Source organism: Nannospalax galili, unplaced genomic scaffold (genome assembly GCF_000622305.1).
Source record: "Nannospalax galili isolate Female #2095 unplaced genomic scaffold, S.galili_v1.0 scaffold741, whole genome shotgun sequence".
Lineage (NCBI taxonomy): Eukaryota > Metazoa > Chordata > Mammalia > Rodentia > Spalacidae > Nannospalax > Nannospalax galili.
Window position 1 is genome coordinate 2,245,980 of NW_008346093.1, and position 17,753 is coordinate 2,263,732.

The 17,753-nt window shown below is 39.2% G+C and overlaps 1 protein-coding gene across 2 annotated transcripts in view; it reads left to right on the forward strand.

Moving 5' to 3' along the window:
* Positions 1–17,753, forward strand: part of Clcn5 (chloride voltage-gated channel 5) — a 218,592-nt gene that overhangs the window by 134,555 nt on the left and 66,284 nt on the right. For both annotated transcript variants that reach the window (XM_029568035.1, XM_008842603.3), the window contains one exon: positions 2,104–2,250. In XM_029568035.1, the coding sequence (XP_029423895.1) occupies positions 2,104–2,250 (147 nt within the window). The remainder of the gene's footprint in view (positions 1–2,103; positions 2,251–17,753) is intronic.

The following is a 17,753-nucleotide window of genomic DNA, read 5'->3' on the forward strand; positions in this document are numbered from 1 at the left end:
ATGTGAAGATAAGTCAAAGGTCCTGCTTGACCATGGTTGGCTTCACTTGGAAGCATGGAGGAAGTGATTCCTCTGTGTTGACCCTCTTTGTAGGCTGGACACTGGTTCGAGTCCATCTGGTGGGGTCTCTTCAGCCTCCTTGATCAAGAGGACAGGTGACCCACCACAATTACAGGACCCAATTGATAAAAGAGTAGTCTACTTGGGGCTGGAGAGATGGCTCAGCAGTTAAGAGCACTGGCTGCTCTTGCAGAAGATCTGGTTTCAGTTCCCAACCCATATAGCTGCTAACAACTCCAGTACCAGAGGATCCTAGGTTCTCTTCTGACCTCCATGGGTATTGCACGACATGGGTGCACTTACATGCAAGCAAAATACTCAGATACAGAAAATAAAAATATTAAATAAAATATTTTGAAGAGTAGTGTACTTATATACAAATACATAATGATTGAAATATTTTAAAAGGAAGAATTTATTAGAAAATAATCACTATTACAAACTGATGTTATATTGTTAGACACGTTAGTATAAGCCTATAATCGTAGCACTTGGAAATTAGAGGTAGGAAGATCAGGAATTCAAGGTCCTGTTCAGCTACATAGTGAGTTTGAGGCCAGCCTGAGCTAACACCTTGTTTCAAAAAAAGTAGAAGAAAAATTGTCATAATCTTCAAAAGTGTCAAGATTATGAACCTCAAGAAAAAGCTGAGGAGGTGTCCCAAGACACAATTGTATGTGAGTACCCTGTCACTTTCAGGAAGTATACATTTTTTTCCAATTTGTAGGGTGTAGTCTCTTTAACTCACGCCTGAAACTCCCACCCTCCTGCCTCATCCTGAGCACTGAGACTATAGGTATTATCCACCATACCTAGCTTATTTTTCCCAATTTTGAGACCCCTTAAAGTCATTTGAATGATTGTAGAAGTAAAAATCAACAAAGAAATGTTTTGTTTTGTTTTTTTTTTTTTTTTTTTTTTTTTTTTTTGGTCTTTTTGAGGCGGGATCTCCCTGTAGCCCCAGCTGGCCTGGACCTCACTATGTATATCAGGCTGCCCTTGAACCAGATCCACCTGGCTCTGCCTCCCCAGCGTGGGGATTAAAGGCTTGTACTACCACACCTGGCAGGAAATGTGTTTGATGAAATCCACTGATGTCAAATTCAAAGCAAGAATAAAAAACACATAGCTTGGAGTAGATTCCTTGCCTCTAGCATGTGTGAGGTACTGGAGTCCATCTATAAAAACACTGACAGAATGCTTAAATACTGCATTTCCAGAAAGGGTGTATATTAGCCAGGGTTCTTGAAAGGAACAGTACTAATAGAATGAATATGTATATTAAAAGAGACTTTATTACAGTCTAGGTAGTCAAAAGTGGCTGTCTCACACCAGACAGGCTGAAAATGTGGTAGTTGCTTAGTTCACGAGGCTGGGTGTCTTAGTGGTCTCAGTCTGGCACCTCCCCTGGAGGATTCCTGGGGAGCTGCTCGTCTTTGGTCTATGCTGGAAGCCCAAAGAAGCTGACTGAAATAACAGAATGCAACAGTAGAAGTAAAAGGGTAGATGAACTTGCCAATAAGAATAAAGGCAAGCAATCAGAAAGCAAAGCTTCTTTCTTATGTCCCCCTTTTATCTGGGCTGCCACCAGATGGTGCCACCCACATTTAGTGTGGGTCTTCCTTCTTAAATACTTTAATCAAGAAAATACTTTGCAGGAGTGCCCAGTGACTTGAGTTCTAGTTAATTCCAGATCCAGTCAAGTAGACAACTGAGATTAACTATCACAGGGGGGCAGGAACTTAAAGAGAAATGTGAAATAAACCATTACTCTTGCTTATAGCTATTGTATATTATATGTATATGCCCATAGCCCTTGTCTACTGCAAACAGTGAGTCATTCTTGCAAATCAAATAAATAGTAGTAATATGTTTATATGTATAGTGTGAATGGTAGTTAAAGAAATAAGTTTTGAAAGTGAAATAAACTCTGAGTTGGCAATTTTGCCATGTGATTATGTGTACTCACTATAAGGAAAAAGAAAAATTGTTCAGGTGCTAATTGTTCATTGTTATAAACCCATTATTTTTCTTTCTACACAGGAGCCATGGATAACAGAGGCTTTCAGCAGGGAAGTTTTAGTAGTTTCCAGAGCAGCTCCAGTGATGAAGACTTGATGGACATCCCAGGGACAGCTATGGATTTCTCCATGAGAGATGACGTGCCTCCCTTAGATCGAGAAATGGAAGGTATCATTATTGCTGTTGACAGTTTATTTCTAAAAGTATTTTTAATTTTTGTATAGTAGGCACACAGTCTTGTGAGTTTTAATACATGCCTAGATTCTTGTAATCAACACCACTGACAGGATAAAGAATAGTCTTAGCACATAAAGAAATTCCTCTTGCCACCCCTTTGCATTCAGATCTCCCTCCTCCCTATCTCCTGATACCATCAATCTTCTCTCTGTCTTAGTTTTTTTTTTCTTTTGAGTGTCTCATAAACATGGACTTATATCACCGTTTTAAAAATAAAAAATACATTATGGTGTGTGTGTGTGTGTGTGTGTGTGTGTGTGTGTGTGTGTTGGGGGGGAGGGTCCATGCTCATGTCATGGCATACATGTGGAGGACTGAGAACAACTTGTAGGAGTCCTCTCCTTCCACCATGTAGATTCTGAGGATTGAACTAAGGTTGTCAGGCTTGGCAGCAAGTACTCTTAGCCACTGAGCCATCCCACCAGTCCTACAGCCTCTTTTTTTTTGTCTTTTTGAGATAGGGTCTCCCTGTAGCTCCAGCTGGCCTGAACTCGCTATTAGACCAGGCTGGCCTTGAACTCACAGACATCCTCCTGCCTCTGCCTCCCAAGTGCTGGGATTAAAGATGTGTACCACCCTTAAAGGCTGTGGTGGTACACACTTTTAATCCCAGCACTTTTGAGATTGACTTTATTTATTCAGCTCAGTGCTATGGAGATTTATCATTTTCTTGCTAAGCACATACCTAGGAGTGAAAACCTTGTGTAATATGATAAATGTGTGTTTAACATCAAAAGAAAATGACAAAATATTTTCCAGAGTGCCTGTGAAATTTTGCAGCTCAATTGCATCTATGATCATTCCATGTACTCCTCATTTTTGAGAACTCTTGTTTTTTCAGTAATTTTTATTTTGGCTATCCTAGCAAGTATGTAGTATTACCTCATCATGGTTTCAGTTTTATTTCCTTCATGGCTAATGACAGTTACTGTCATAGCTTGTGCTTAAGTAGGTGCTCAAATCTTACCTGCTTTTTTATAATTGGAGTTTTCACAAACAGAAAAGCATGTGTAAAGCTAGACAACTTCTCATCAGTTATTTGGTTACCCAGTTACATTATCCTTTTCAATGGCTGTGTAGAGTCATGGTATAGCATGCCTTAGTTCATTTAACCAAGCTTTTATTGATATGATTTTACTTTTTTCCCCTTTTTTAATATTTTATTTATTATTTTTTGTATAGGAGTATATTGCCTGCATGTAAGGGCACCTATGCCATGTAATGCCCAAAGAGGCTAGAAGAGAACATCAGATATCCTGGAACTGGAGTTACAGACGATTGTTAGCCAACATGTGGGTGCTGGGCATCGAACCAGGTCCTCTGCAAGAGCAGCTAGTGCTCTTAACCGCTGAGCCATCTCTCCAGCTCTGGAGGATCCATTTCAATGTAAAATATCAGCTGCCATCTATACTCCACACCGCATTGTACATCGCGCTGTCAGGGGCAGGTCATCAGGAAATATATAGAAAGCAAATATATTTTTTATCTGATATTTTTAACACACTCTCTCTCTCTCTCCCTCTCTCTCTCTCTCTGTGTGTGTGTGTGTGTGAGAGTGTGTGTGTGAAAGTTCTTCTGGGTTTCCAACGGCTGGTACAAGTCCAGCCAACTACTAAGATGAGTCCTCTCCCTCTCTCCTCCAGCACCCAACAAAATGCCCCGACCTTTCAGGTATGGGTTTTCTCCTCGGAGGGTTATAGGGCGGCTTGGAAAGCAGAGAGCAGTTAAAACCAGCTTCTCCAAATCCCCAAATCCTCCTACACTGTCACTCTCCAAAGGAAAGCGCCCCCACCTAGTCTGTCAGTGGAAGCCACTTTTGTGTCCTACTGAGGAGAATAAAGAAAGGGGTGGGGGGGAGAACCCGTCGGGGAGAACCTGGGGAAGCGACAAAGGCAGCAGAGGGTGGGTGGGAACTGCCTTCAAGTTTTGGTGTCCCACTGGTCCGCAGGGAGCGGTTCCCTCTGGGACTAGGGTTCGGGCTCTGTTCCAGTCAGGCCAAAGCTGCTCGAAGGCAACCCGTCCAAGTGCTAGGCTAGGCTAGGTGGTTGCATGCCCGCTGGGAGTAAGGGCAACCTCGCCAGCGCCTGCTGCCGTCATGCTCTGCTGCATGATTTTACTTTTTCCCATCGTTTGCTATTATAAATAATGATAGAATAAACAATGGTATGTATGTGTATGTATTTTAAGCGTATGTACCACTAAATTTTCTCCCTCCCTCTCTCTGTGACCCACCCTCTCTCTCTCAGGGTCTCCTGCTTGACGTGGGTGGACAAACCGACATAACACATTTTTATCTTGGGTTTCACATGGTTTATATGATAGGGAGGGAGGACTTACAAAGAAACCGTGTTTACCTGGCTGCTCCTTCCCATCACATTCGCACCCTGCCCACAGTCTCCGTTACCTTTCACCCCGCCCCCTCCCCGTGGTCTCACCCCAGGTCTGTAAATGCCCAGTCTAGCTTCCAGGCTTGCAGGACGCCAGCCATTCGCCCCAGCGGCCCCACACGCTTCCTTTTTCCTTTCCAATCCAGCAGCTCCACCAGCAGCTAGGCTCCACCCTTCTTGCCAGGGTGCCCTGCGCTTGCCCATCGCTCACGCTTTTTTTTTTTTTTTTTTTTTTTTTTTTTTTTTTTTTGGTCTTTTTGAGACATATAGCATAAGAGAGCATTTTTGTAGCATGAGTGTATGAGAGTATTTATTTCTTCCACCACAGTGGTGTGGATTATCATAATTTTCATCTTTACAATGTGATGGGCTAAATAATTTTTTTAATTTTATTTTTTACTTTTTAGAAGAAGCATTTCATTACAGCTTTAACGTACTCAATAACAATTTCCAGAGCAAAGATCCATCTCTTTCAGAAATGGCTACAAAATTTTTAGGTTCACAGTTGAATTAATAGTTATACAATATTGAACTCAGTACAAACCTTGTAAGACATGAAATTTGAATTGTTATTAGCAAAAACAATGAGTTTCTGTAAGAAACCGTGTATTTTAAAATGAAATGGAAATCTTTTTTAAAGGTTAAATAATTTCTATTCTTCCTTTTTTTCTTTTTGAAACAGAGTCGCACCATGAAATTCTGGCTAGCTAGAATGTAGACCAGGTTGGCCTTGAACTCACAAACATCCATCTGGCTCTGACTCCCAAGTGCTGGGATTCAAGGCATGCATGCACCACTAATCTTGGCACCTATTATTTCAAAATTCAATTTTAATTAATGAATTTGAACATAGTTCCTTGCCTTTACTAAACAGCTTGTCTCATTCTCTTGGATGTTTACTGTTCATATATTGTTCCTATTTTTCTAATGAGCTGCTTATTTATTTATTTGAACCCTTTGTGTATTATTACTAATATTTTTCTGAAGGTGGTTGAATATGTTTTTCCATTTCTTGTCTCTCTTTCCTTCCCCTTTTCTCCCTTGCTTTCTTCCTTTTTTGTTTTGTTTTTTCCTTCAGACACACTCTTTATCCCAAACTGGCCTGAAACTTACTGTGCAACCCAGGCTGGCTTTTACTTATGGTGGTCCTTCTGCCTCAGCTCCCAAGTGTTTATTATAGGCATGAGTCACCATGTCCAGCAGGCTTTTTTTTTTAAGAGTTCCATACAGCCCAGGCTGGCCTTTAATTTTCTTGGTACCAAGAGTAACCTTGAATTTCGTTTTCCTGCTTTTGTATCTGGAGTACTAGAATTGTAGGTGTGTGCCATTCTGCTCAGCTTAGCTTTTGGTTTTCTTAGCCTACAAGTCATTTTTTTTTTTGATGCTTGAAGACAATTTTATTAGAGTTTAAAATGAAAAAACCCTGGGGCAAGCAAGCTGTAAATCTAACCTGCTGCCAGGAGGGGAATAGAGAGAGAGAAAAAAAAGCAAGAAAAATAAGCCTGCATGGAGGTCAGGGACGCACATGGTGGATAAGCAGCCACATTGTCAGTAGGGGAGCTGTAGAGCTCTGCAAGTATTGTTAATTTTTATATGGCCAAATATATCAACCTGTTCTTTTGACATCTTTGTTTCTTATTTTACTTAGAACCACAGCACATTAATTTATTTCATTACTTTACAAGTAGTGTATAGTTCTTTAACTGATGGATTTCCATCCTCAGAGTAAAATCTGAGGGTCGGGAAGTACTATCAGAATTCATTATGTAGGGGACTGGAGAGATGGCTCACTGATTAAGAGCACTGGCTGTTCTTTCAGAAGACATGGGTTCTGTTCCCAGCACCGACATGTCAGCTAACAATTGTCTGTAACTCCAGTTCAGGGGAATCTTATACCCTCTTCTGATCTCCATGGGCATTGCATGTACACGGTACTCTTGCACACATGCAGGCAGAACACACATACACATAAAATAAAAATAAGTAAAACCTAAAAAAGAATTAATTACTCAGGAAGCTGAGGATCACCAGTTCAGTGTCTGCTTGTGCTACATAAGAAGACCCTTTCTCAAAAAGCCAACAATCACAAAACAAATACAAAATAAAATACCTCCCCCTATACATAAACACTTTATTTAAGAATGGCAGGGAAGGACTCTATGAGAACATAAAAAACTTGGGATGAACATAGAAGTATGAAAACTATTGGTCTTCAGGCATGGTGATGCATATCTGTAGTCCCAGCACTCCAGAGACAGAAACAGGAGGATTTATGTAAATCCAAGGCTATCTTGATCTACATATGAGTTCTAGGTCAACCAGGGCTATGGAATAAGATCCTCCCTAAATCCAAAAATAACAACAATAACAAAAAAATAAAAGAAAAAAAATTTCAGTGTGTTCCTTCACACTAGTAATCCCCAGCACTCTGGAGGCTGAAGTAGGAGGATGGAGAGTTTGAAACCAATGTGGGGTACAAAGTGAGTTCAAGGTCATCCTAAGCCATATAGAAAGACCTTGTCTCAAAAATCAAAACAAAATCAAAAGCGCAAATGACAAGAAATTTGACTAAGAAAGATACCTCAGGAAAGTGACAGCAGGAGATAGAGGTATTCGTGCTTTGTTATTTTTGTGACTTTTCATATTTATCTAAAGAGGCAATTATATTTGTATATTGCCTGCATGTATATTTACAACCATGTCAATTTTATCAGCCGCTGTTTCTAATCACTATTCAGCTGGGATATCCCTAAACTGAGACAGGCTACCTCTATTTAAGCTTTCCAGCTAAACCAGGGTAGCCTAACTCAATTATCATCATTGGTTCTGTTAGAAAATAGTCTTATATGACATTCCTATCATCAAGTCCTTTTGTATGTTCATATTGCTGGCAGTAGATGATTGGGGTAAGCGATTGTTCATTATTCCCACTTTGTAGACTAGGAAACTGAGGCGAACCAAGATTTTTGGCATTGCCGGTGATTGTAGAATGTGTTTTAAAATAAGTAGCCATTCACCACTTTTCACTAGTTTTATAGGGAAGTTATTCCTTGTGGTTTGTTAAAATCTCACCATAAAATAAAGAGGCTTCTTTCTATGAGCCATGTGCAAAAATTAGTCCACTTATTATACTCTGGAGTGAAGCAATTTTCTTGTATTGCTTTTGAATTGTTCTTACCTTATTTAATGTTTTCACATGGGTTTTCCTCATGAAGACACCATCAACAGAATAAAAAGTCACAAAATCCTTGAAACATGATGGTGAAACTATGCGTAAGATATTGCATTTTGTACTGGATACAATAGCATGTACTAAAAAGATACTAAGGAGCTTGAAAGGCAATAAAAGTGGTTTTTATTTTCCAGATGGCTGTATAGGAATTGATTTATTAAAAGTGAATAAATAAATTATGCATGGCATGGATAAATGCATCTGAGATAGTCTGTAAATTAGAAAAAGCAAACAGCAAGGGGAGGAAAGTGGCAAATGAGTTGAAATAACAAGAAAACATTCAGAACATCTACTGTTCTCACTTGCCAGTGCAAGGTCAGCACTGCATTCATCCATCCATCCATCCATCCATCCATCCATCCATCCAATATTTATGGAGTACTCATCTATATAGGAGCTCTGTGTTGCTTTATTTAGTAATGCTCTTGAATTCTAGAAAGAGCCTGCATTTCTGAGGTCTAATGCTCCTAGGTCAGGTGGTGGCAGTTGGAGCAGGAGGGAAGGCAGGATATCTAGCTGGAAGTCTAGGTGGGGTCAGATTGGGGTACAGTTTATGCTCGAATCTTGTAGCCAAAGCACCAACAAATGATTTAAAAGCAAAGGCATGATATGATCAAGGTTGACTTTTGGAGAACTGACAGCATAGAGGGCAAATTGAGGGCAAATGTGGGGACAGTGAAAATTTTACTGCTTTCAAATTCTAGGCAAACGATCAAAGGGCTTAAATGAAGACTGCAAGAGCCAAGAGGAAGAAATAATAGGTTCCGGAGAAATTTTAGAGGAGAAATTCAAAGGAACAATGAGATTCGGGGGATAAAATAGAAAGGAATCAGGGATGACTTCAAAGCCTAAGCCTGTTATGGAGTAGACTGTATTCTCCCATACCACCTTCTGAGGTTCAACAAACTTCCTAATGTCCCAGAACAGAAAAAAATCATAATAATCAAATGTGATAGAATCAAAGCTGCTTAGTGGGACTTGAAATCCACCAAGTGATTTGTAAAAACAGTTCTTTTTATTCTGTCACACTGTAAAGAACTCACGGTTTCCCTCCCAAGAGAAATGGAACAAACTTCTAGAGAAACATACCTTCATAACCTCAGAAGCCAAGCCTGGTGGTCCAGGCCTATAATCCCAGCACTTGGGGTAGATAGTGAGTTCTAGGTCCACCTGTGCTTCATAGGAAAACAAAAATAAAAACAAACAAACCAAAAAACAATGCTCAGGTTTCTCCCTAAGCTGTCTGGTTTGAGCAGCTGTGTGTAACTTCCCTAAACACTTGATCTGGGAGAATGCCAGTTACTTCTCCTTTTCTGAGTTTGAAAAAAAATGGCCTGAATCAAAAGAATTGAGGGGGCCACAAGCCACATCAGTTTTTATATATTAAATATTTTTTGCTTGGTTTTGTTTCATTTGATTTGCTATTTTTGAAACAGGATCTAGCTTTGTAGCACAGATTGGCCTGGTACTTACTATGTGGCCTAGGCTGGCCTTAAACTCATGGCAGTCTTCTTGCCTCAGTCTGCTAAGTGCTGGGATTACAAATGTGAGTTATCATATCAGACTTCTTATGCCCCCTTTCAAATGATGGTTATGATGATGTCCACAAGCTTAAAACTTCCTTTAGTTTATTTCATAGGAAAATGGTCAGATTTCATAATTCATATCCACTAGTGTTTCACACATTTGGTTTTTTTTAATTAAAGTTTTTTATTTTATTCATATTTACTAGTGCCTCATCCAAGTTGTCACATTACATGGAGTTATCATGTTTTCTTAGGCTCCTCTTAACTGTGACACATCCTTGGATTTGTCTTGTTTTTAGTGACCTTAACAGTTTTGAGCACTAGTCTGGTTTTGGAAATGCCCCTCAATTGGAATTTATCTGATGTTTTTCTCATGTTTAGGCTGGGGTTATAGTTTTTGGAAATGAAGACCGGTGAGGTCAAGTGGCCTATCAACATTACTTATTGTTGTTGATGGTAATTTTGATCACCAGGCTGATTTATTTTTCCTCAGATTTCTCCACTTACATGAAGTTACTCCTTTTTCTTCCTTTCCATACTGTCCTCTGAAGGAAGTCAATGAACAGTGCCACTTAAGAACTAAGAAATTACATTCCACCTTCTTGAGGCTAAAGTATCTGCAGAATTTCTTTGAGATTGTTGTATGTGAGAGCTTTGTCTACTCTTTCTCATTCATTTATTTCATTATTTCTATTTAGACTCACTTTTTAATTGTCTTTTTGAGATAGAGTCTCCCTGTAGCCACAGCTGGCCTGGAACTTACATGTAGACCAGGCTGGCCTTGATCTCACAGAGTTCTGTCTCTGCCTGGGATTAAAGGTGTGCACCACCTTGCCTGGCTGGACTCACTTATTTTATACTTTTGGGTTATAATCTATTCCTACTTTGTTGCTCAACTTGTTTCATCTTTGGTCACTGAGTTGACAGTTCCCCTTTGACGTACCCCTATCATTGTGGGTTTTCTTTTTTTTTAAGTACTCCTTTACTTTTTGATGCCACATTATGTTCTAGGCTCATGTTACAAATTTTCTGCTCTAGTACTAGGGCAGGAAATGTAGATTAACCATCTCTCTAAGATGCCGTGGGTTCTGTTCATTCTAGACTCGTGTTAGAAACTAAGATATAGGCCCATACTAAGTATGCCCATTTCCCATACTAAGTATGCCCATTTCTATAAAGGAATTTTTTTTTTGAGAGGAGTTTTGTAAAATCTAAGCTAGTCTTGCTGGCCCTGGTGGCGCACGCCTTTAATCCCAGCACTTGGGAGGCAGAGGCAGGCAGATCTCTCTGAGTTCAAGGCCAGCCTGGTCTACATAGTGAATTTCAGGACAGCTGTGGCTACAGGGAGACCCTGTCTGAAAAAGACCAAAGGGGGGAAAAAAACCTAGGGTAGTCTTAAAGTCACTATGTAGCTGAGAATATCCTTGAACTACTGATCCTCCTGCCTCCACCTTCCAGGTTCTGGGATTACAGATGTGCACCACCACCTCTTAGCATTCTACCAAGGGCAAACTGAATAAGGAAGTAGGTATGTATATGCTGATATACATATGTGTATATATGTAGGCACCTTTATCTTCATTATGCTGAACATGAGATCGTACTGATTGATCTTTATTTTTAGTCTACTACCACATGGATCATTCTAGCCTTCCTTCTTTGCTTGTCTGTAACCTTCTAGTCGAACAGTGATAAACCTGCATTGCATCTTCCACCATCCATTAGATAACTCTTCTTTTCCAGTATACATGTGTTATGGTTTCAGAATTGTTAATAAGTGCCCTCCATGAGAGACAGCTTTATCAACTAGCAGTGTTTATGCACAAATCCTTTTGTCTTTGGTCTTAGAGATTCCATTTGTTTCCATAATTACTTAGGTCAAAACCTTACTCCTTCATTCGCTTCAGTGATGCTGTTTTCATAAGTTTTTGATATAGATAGGTTCTTTTGTTAATTTTTGTGATCCTCAAACTCTTTTTTTTGAGACACGGTCTCTTTGTAGTCCCCAGCTGACCTGGCACTCACTATGTAGACCATACTGACCTTGAACTCACAGAGATCCATCTGCCTCTGCCTCCCAAGTGCTGGGATTAAAGGCTTGTGCAACCAAGCCCAGCAATCCTCAAACTCTTAAATGCTTCTTTACATTAAGAATGATTCTTTGAGCTGAAGTTTTGTGAGCTTAGACAAATGCATAGTGATATATATTCACTATTATGGTATAATAAAAATAGTTCCACGTTCTTTAAAAAGTCTCTCGTGTTTTACCTTTTCTGCCTCTTGTGCACCAAACCTTTAGAAACTACCATATGTTTATTGGCTCCATAAATTTCTGTTATTTCCAAAATATCACGTAAGTGAAATCTTATACACAATGTAACCTTTTCTTTCATTTACCATGTACATTTAAGATTCGGCAATGTCTCTGGGTGTGATGGTGCATGACTCTAATTCCAGCGCTCAAGGGGACTAACTCAGGAGGAGCAAGGCCAACTTGGGCCGCGTAGCAAAACCCCCTGTCAAAATCAAAAAAGATTCAGGGGTGGAGAGATGGCTCAGTGGTTAAGAGCACTGCCTGCTCTTGCAGAGGACCCATTTTTGATGCTCAGCACCTACATGGCATCTAACAACTGTCTCTAACTCCAATTTCAGGGGATCTGATGCCCTCTTCTGGCCTTCATGGGCATTACACGTAGGGGTGTGCTTATATACATACGGGCAAAACACTAATGCACATAAAATAAAAATAATTAAAAACAAAAAAAGATTCACTAGGGCTGATAAGATGTCTCAGCAAGTGAAACTGATTGCCACCAAGCTTGACCTGAGCTCAGTCCCCAGGGCCCACATAGTGGAGGGTGACAGTCAATTCCATGGGCTGTCCTCTGCCTTCTACACATGTGCCGTGGCATGCACACACTCATATACATACAGGCACAGTATATAAATAAATGTTTAGGAAAAGATTCACCCAAATCTTTATGTGGATTGATGTTCATTCCTTTTTCTTTTCTGCTTTGACCTTTTATTTAAAGAACGATCACTTTGCCAGGTGTGGTGGTGCATTCCTGTAGTCCCAGCACTTGGGAGGCAAAGGCAGGCAGATCTCTGTGAGTTCAAGGCCTGCTTGGTCTACACAGTGAGTTCCAGGCCAGTTGGGGCTACAGGGAGACCCTGTTTCAAAAACGCCACCCCCCAAATAAAAACAAGAAAGATCACTTTATTGTTATTGTGAAAATGATACATATTCATTTTGAAGAACTCAAGAAATGCGAAAAAGTACAAAAATTTAAGAAAACCAATCTCACCACCCAGAAATAGCTATCATTAGCATATGCAAACATTGTTTTCAATACCTTTTGATATCCAGAGAGATGCAGAGATGGATGGATGGATGATGAATGGCTACCTGAGCAGAAGCATAAGAAGAAATAAATATGCTTCTTTACAGTTTTAAATATTATATTTGTTTTGATCTTAACACAAGGGAAATTGAAACAGAATTGAATGAAATGTAGACTTTTGAATATTTCTTCACCAAGGGATATTTACCAAAATATTCCTTCAAGGTTAACGATACAGATTGTGAAGAAAACATCAAGAGTTTGGGATGTTGATTTTTAAAACTATTTGATTGAATTTTAGATACTGCTTAATGACTCTGTGCTGGGAAGGATCACATTATTATCTATCTTCACACATCTCTCAATCTCCTATTTCCCCATCTCTGGGTTTCAGATATTGGTGGCTGCTATTGTCATAATGCTTGGGTTTGTAGCCTTCACATCCTGATCTACAACTATAATTGCCCAAGTCACTCACTGTTAGTTCTATATTTGTTGAGATCCATTCCAACCATCAGTTCTCATACCTTGGTTGGGCTCTGCACTCATGAGTCTTTTGTTTTATTCACTCCTAATTAGTTCGACTTGAGATTATTTTTTGAGATCTCATGGACAGTATAGTACTCATGTACATTCATCCATGAAAGCAATTACTTGTTAGCTTTATATTCTGTGACTTGAATCCTATATAACAAGAAACATAGTGGCAGATAGAAGAAACCTCCCTTTGAGTTGTTAGTCACAGTAGTCCAAGAGACTCCCAAAATAGCACAGGCACCACTGCCCTTGATTGCCTCCCAGAACTTGAAGGTTAAAAAAAAAGGAATGGTCAACCATTCCTTTTTCTTTTCTCTTCTTTTCTTTCCTTCTTTTTTCTTCTCTTTCTTTCTTTCTTTCTTTCTTTCTTTCTTTCTTCTCTCTTTTTCTTTCTCTTTTTCTCTTTCCTTCCTTTCTTTCTTTCTCTCTTCCTTCTTTTCTTTTCTTTATTTTTTTTTGCCCCAGCTGACTTGGAACTCACTATGTAGACCAGGCTGGCCTTAACTCACAGAGATCCAGCCTACCTCTGCCTCCCAAGCGGTAGGATTAAGGGCGTGCACCACCACACCTGACTATACCTTTGTTTTCTATTCATTCACCTAATGAAGAGCATCTTGAGGACTTACACCTTTTTTGCATTTGGGAAAAAGGTGCCATAAATATCTGTTTGCAGATTTTAGTATGGATATAAGTTTCTAAATCAGGTGAGTATCTGGGCATACAACTACCAGCTTATCTTCCAGAAGTGGCTTGCTATTTTTTATTCATATAAACAAAGAATGAAATATCTCCATATTATCAGTGCTTTGAATTTTGAACATTCTAATAGGTGTGTGGTAGTATCTTGTTTAAATTTGCATTTTTCTAGTGGCAAATAATGTTGGGCATCTTGTCTTCTGCTAGTTGCATCTTCTTTGATGACATTTGACTATTTTCCCATTTAAAAATTTAAGTTGTTTTCTTATTTCTAAATATTTTATTTATTATTTTTGGTTTTCTTATGTGTATGAATGTATTACTTGCATGTATGTAAGTGCACCCTTGTCGTGCAATGCTTGTGGAAATCAAAGGAGGCGTTTGGATTAGGACAGTTGTTAGCTGTCATGTGGGTGCTGGGCATCGAACCTGGGTCCTCTACAAGAGCAACCGGTGCTCTTAACCACTGAGCCATCTCTCCAGCCCCCATTTTCTTATTTTCTTATTGTCGAGTTTTGAGGACTCTTCATATTTTGAATACCACTCTTTTACTAGATAAATGTTTTGTAAATTCATTCATTCTCTTTACAGTAGCTTTTGAAAAAGAAAAATTAAAAACATTTTGACGATTATACCAAGGATCAAATCTAGGCCCCATGCATAGTAGGCAAGCACTCCATCCCTAAGCTACATCCCATGCCTGAAAAATTTAAATTTAATGAAGTCTGTCTTACTCATTTTTTTTCTTTCACGGATCATGTTATTAGTGTGGTATCTAAAAAAGTCATCATTAAATCCATTATCATGTAGATTTTCTATGTTCCAGAAGTTTTATAGTTGTACATCTTTCTTTTAGGTTTGTTATCTACTTAGAGCTAATGTTTATGGCAATCCCTGTCCCTTGAGACAGGGTCTCCCTATGTTGCCCAGAGTGATTCCAACTCTTGGGGATCTTTCTGCCTTCTTCTGGGTACCTAGGAATATAAATACAGGCCATTCTGTGTAGTTTAGATGCTCTTTTACACATACATATGCCCAATCTTTGCAGCATAGGTTATTGAAAATGCTTTCCTTTGTCAGTTGCCTTTCTACCTTCATCACCATTTGGTTGCCTATACTTATGTGTCTGTTTCTGGGTTCTATATTCTGTTCTGTTTGTCTGTGCATCTTTTCTTTTGATGATATCTTACTATCTTTCCAGGGTTTGATCTCCAGTGATGGCAAAAATCACCTTGTCTTGACTACTATAATTGGGTAGTATGAATCTTCCAACTTTGCTCATTTTTTGTATTGTGTTGGTTGACTGTTCTAGATGATTTGTTTTACACATAAGCTTTTGAATCAAGTTATAGTAGCAACAGAATTCCTTGCTTGCTATTTTTTAGTTGTTTTTGTTTTGAGACAGGGTCTCCCTATGTAGCTCAGGTGAGCCTTGAAAGTGTGGCCATCTTCCTGCCTTAGCCTCCCAAGTCCTGAAGTTACAAATGTGAGACACCATGCCTGACTTTTTTTGTTATTTTCTAATGTATACACTAAACACTATAAATTACTCCCTAACACTACTTTAAAAGCATTCTATAATTTTTTGCACTACTAGAGACGGAATACCAGGCTCTCACACATGCTAGGCAAGCAGTGTACTACTGAGTTGTATACTTGGCCCTCTTTATTTTTTTTTTAATGTCTTTATTATTTATTTGGTGCTGGGGACCAAACTGGTCTGTACAAATCAAGCAACACTACCAACTGAGCTGTATTCCGAGCCCCTTTTACCTTTATTTTGAGAAAAACTCATACTAACATATGCTGACATTTAAAATACTCACTCTATATAGGCCTCAAACTTGTGATCCTCCTGTCTAAAGTCACCTGAGTAGTTGGATTATAGGTATGGACCATCTTTGACATAATGTATAATGCTGATACATTGTATTTTCATTTCACATATGTGTCTATGTTTGTGTTATTGAGACAGGGTCTCAAAGAACCCAGGATGGCCTCGAATTTGCTGTGTAGCCAAGACTTGCCTTGAATTCCTTATCCTTCTGCCTCTACTTCCGATTATAGGCTCCTGATTATGTATTGTCATGCCTAGCTTACGTCAAAGTATTTTAAAATTTATCTGGCAATTTCTTTTTGAGGCAGGGTCTTACTACGTAGCCCTGGTGGGCCTAGAACTTCCTATGTTGACCAGGCTGGCCTTGAACTCATTGAGATCCTCCTGCCTCTGCCTCTTGAGTGCTGGGATTAAAGCTGTGTGTCACTATGCCTGGCTTTGGAATATTTTTTAACCTGTAGCTTAGATGAAAGTATGATGCTTAATTTCCAGAGACTTAGGGGATTTTCCAGCGATTTTTCTGTTACTGTATTATAGTTTAATTTCATTGTGTAAAGAAAAAAAAGAACAACAAAAAATTTCATTGTGTTAGGATTTACAGCAAACTAACTAGGTGTAGGGTTATATTTACTATTTGTCATAGCTAGGTATCATGGGTCAAATTCCTGTAGTGTCTTTGGTTTTGTCTCCCTTGAGTTAGTTTCCCTATATCTAACTCATCTAGAGAGATTTTGTGTCTTGGAACTCTTTCAAATATAATTTACTGTTATTATACCAGAGCCCTGTTGTGTGGCATTGAAGTTTGGGGGAACAGGCAATATTATAGCAGTCTGATTGATTCTTAGTATTTTGCTGTGTGTCACTATGACCTTAAGTTTTCCTGCAAATTATTCTCTGTGCTTTCTAAGCCCTTTCCTGACTGGACATTCACAAACTACTTCCTTGAGGCCCTGGCCCTAGATGACTATGTTTTCCACCCTTAGGTAAGACTGCAAAGCTAGATGGGGGTGGAATGGGAGGAATGCCCTTCCCCCTACAGGGATAAGGCTCAGACAGAGTATTTTCCCTTGGAGCATATTTGTTTGTTGTGAAGAAATCTCTGGGCACATTTCACAGCGATTACTCATCCTCTCCCCTTGTCAAAGTCAGGAGATTTTTCTGGGATCTTCACTGTTAGAACTTGGTGAGGTTCCTGGAAGTAGAGCTTTGGTGTGGGACCCCGGAGACCATGGGTTTTTCAGACTCATGGTAGCACACACATAGCTCCAGCCGTTTATTCAGATTGCTGTTTGAGCATTCCTACCATCCAACCCATTCTACTCCAGGTAAGCAGATTCTGGCTGTAAGTCTTCATATCAAATTTTCTCTTTAGATTTGAGAGTAGCAGTAGTTTCCTCTGCATCCTCAGTTCTCTGATAGGGCCAGGAAAAAAACTGATTTTTCATTTTGTCTAAATTTTTCTTCTTATAAGGATGAGAGTAAAAACTTTTAATCTGATTATTTATAGAAACTGAATTTGAAAGCTTCCCATTTATTACTGTTTTTATTTAATTTGGTTTTGGGTTTGTTTTTTTTTCTGAGACATGGTCTCTCTCTATAGCCCAGGTTCGCCTCAATCTCACTACATAGCCCTGACTGGCCTTCAAACTCCTTGTAGTTCTCTTTCCTTAGCTTTTCAGGTGCTGGGATTATATGCATGTGCCTCTGTGTGTCTAATCCTTTTTTTTTTTTTTTTTTTTTTTTTTTAGCTCTAGGGATTGAACTTGGGACCTTGTGCATGCTAGGCTGATCCCTCTACCATTTCATTAAATCTCCAGAGCATCCCATTTATTTTTAAACAGTGGATCTACTTTGGTTTTTTTCCTCCTCCTCCTC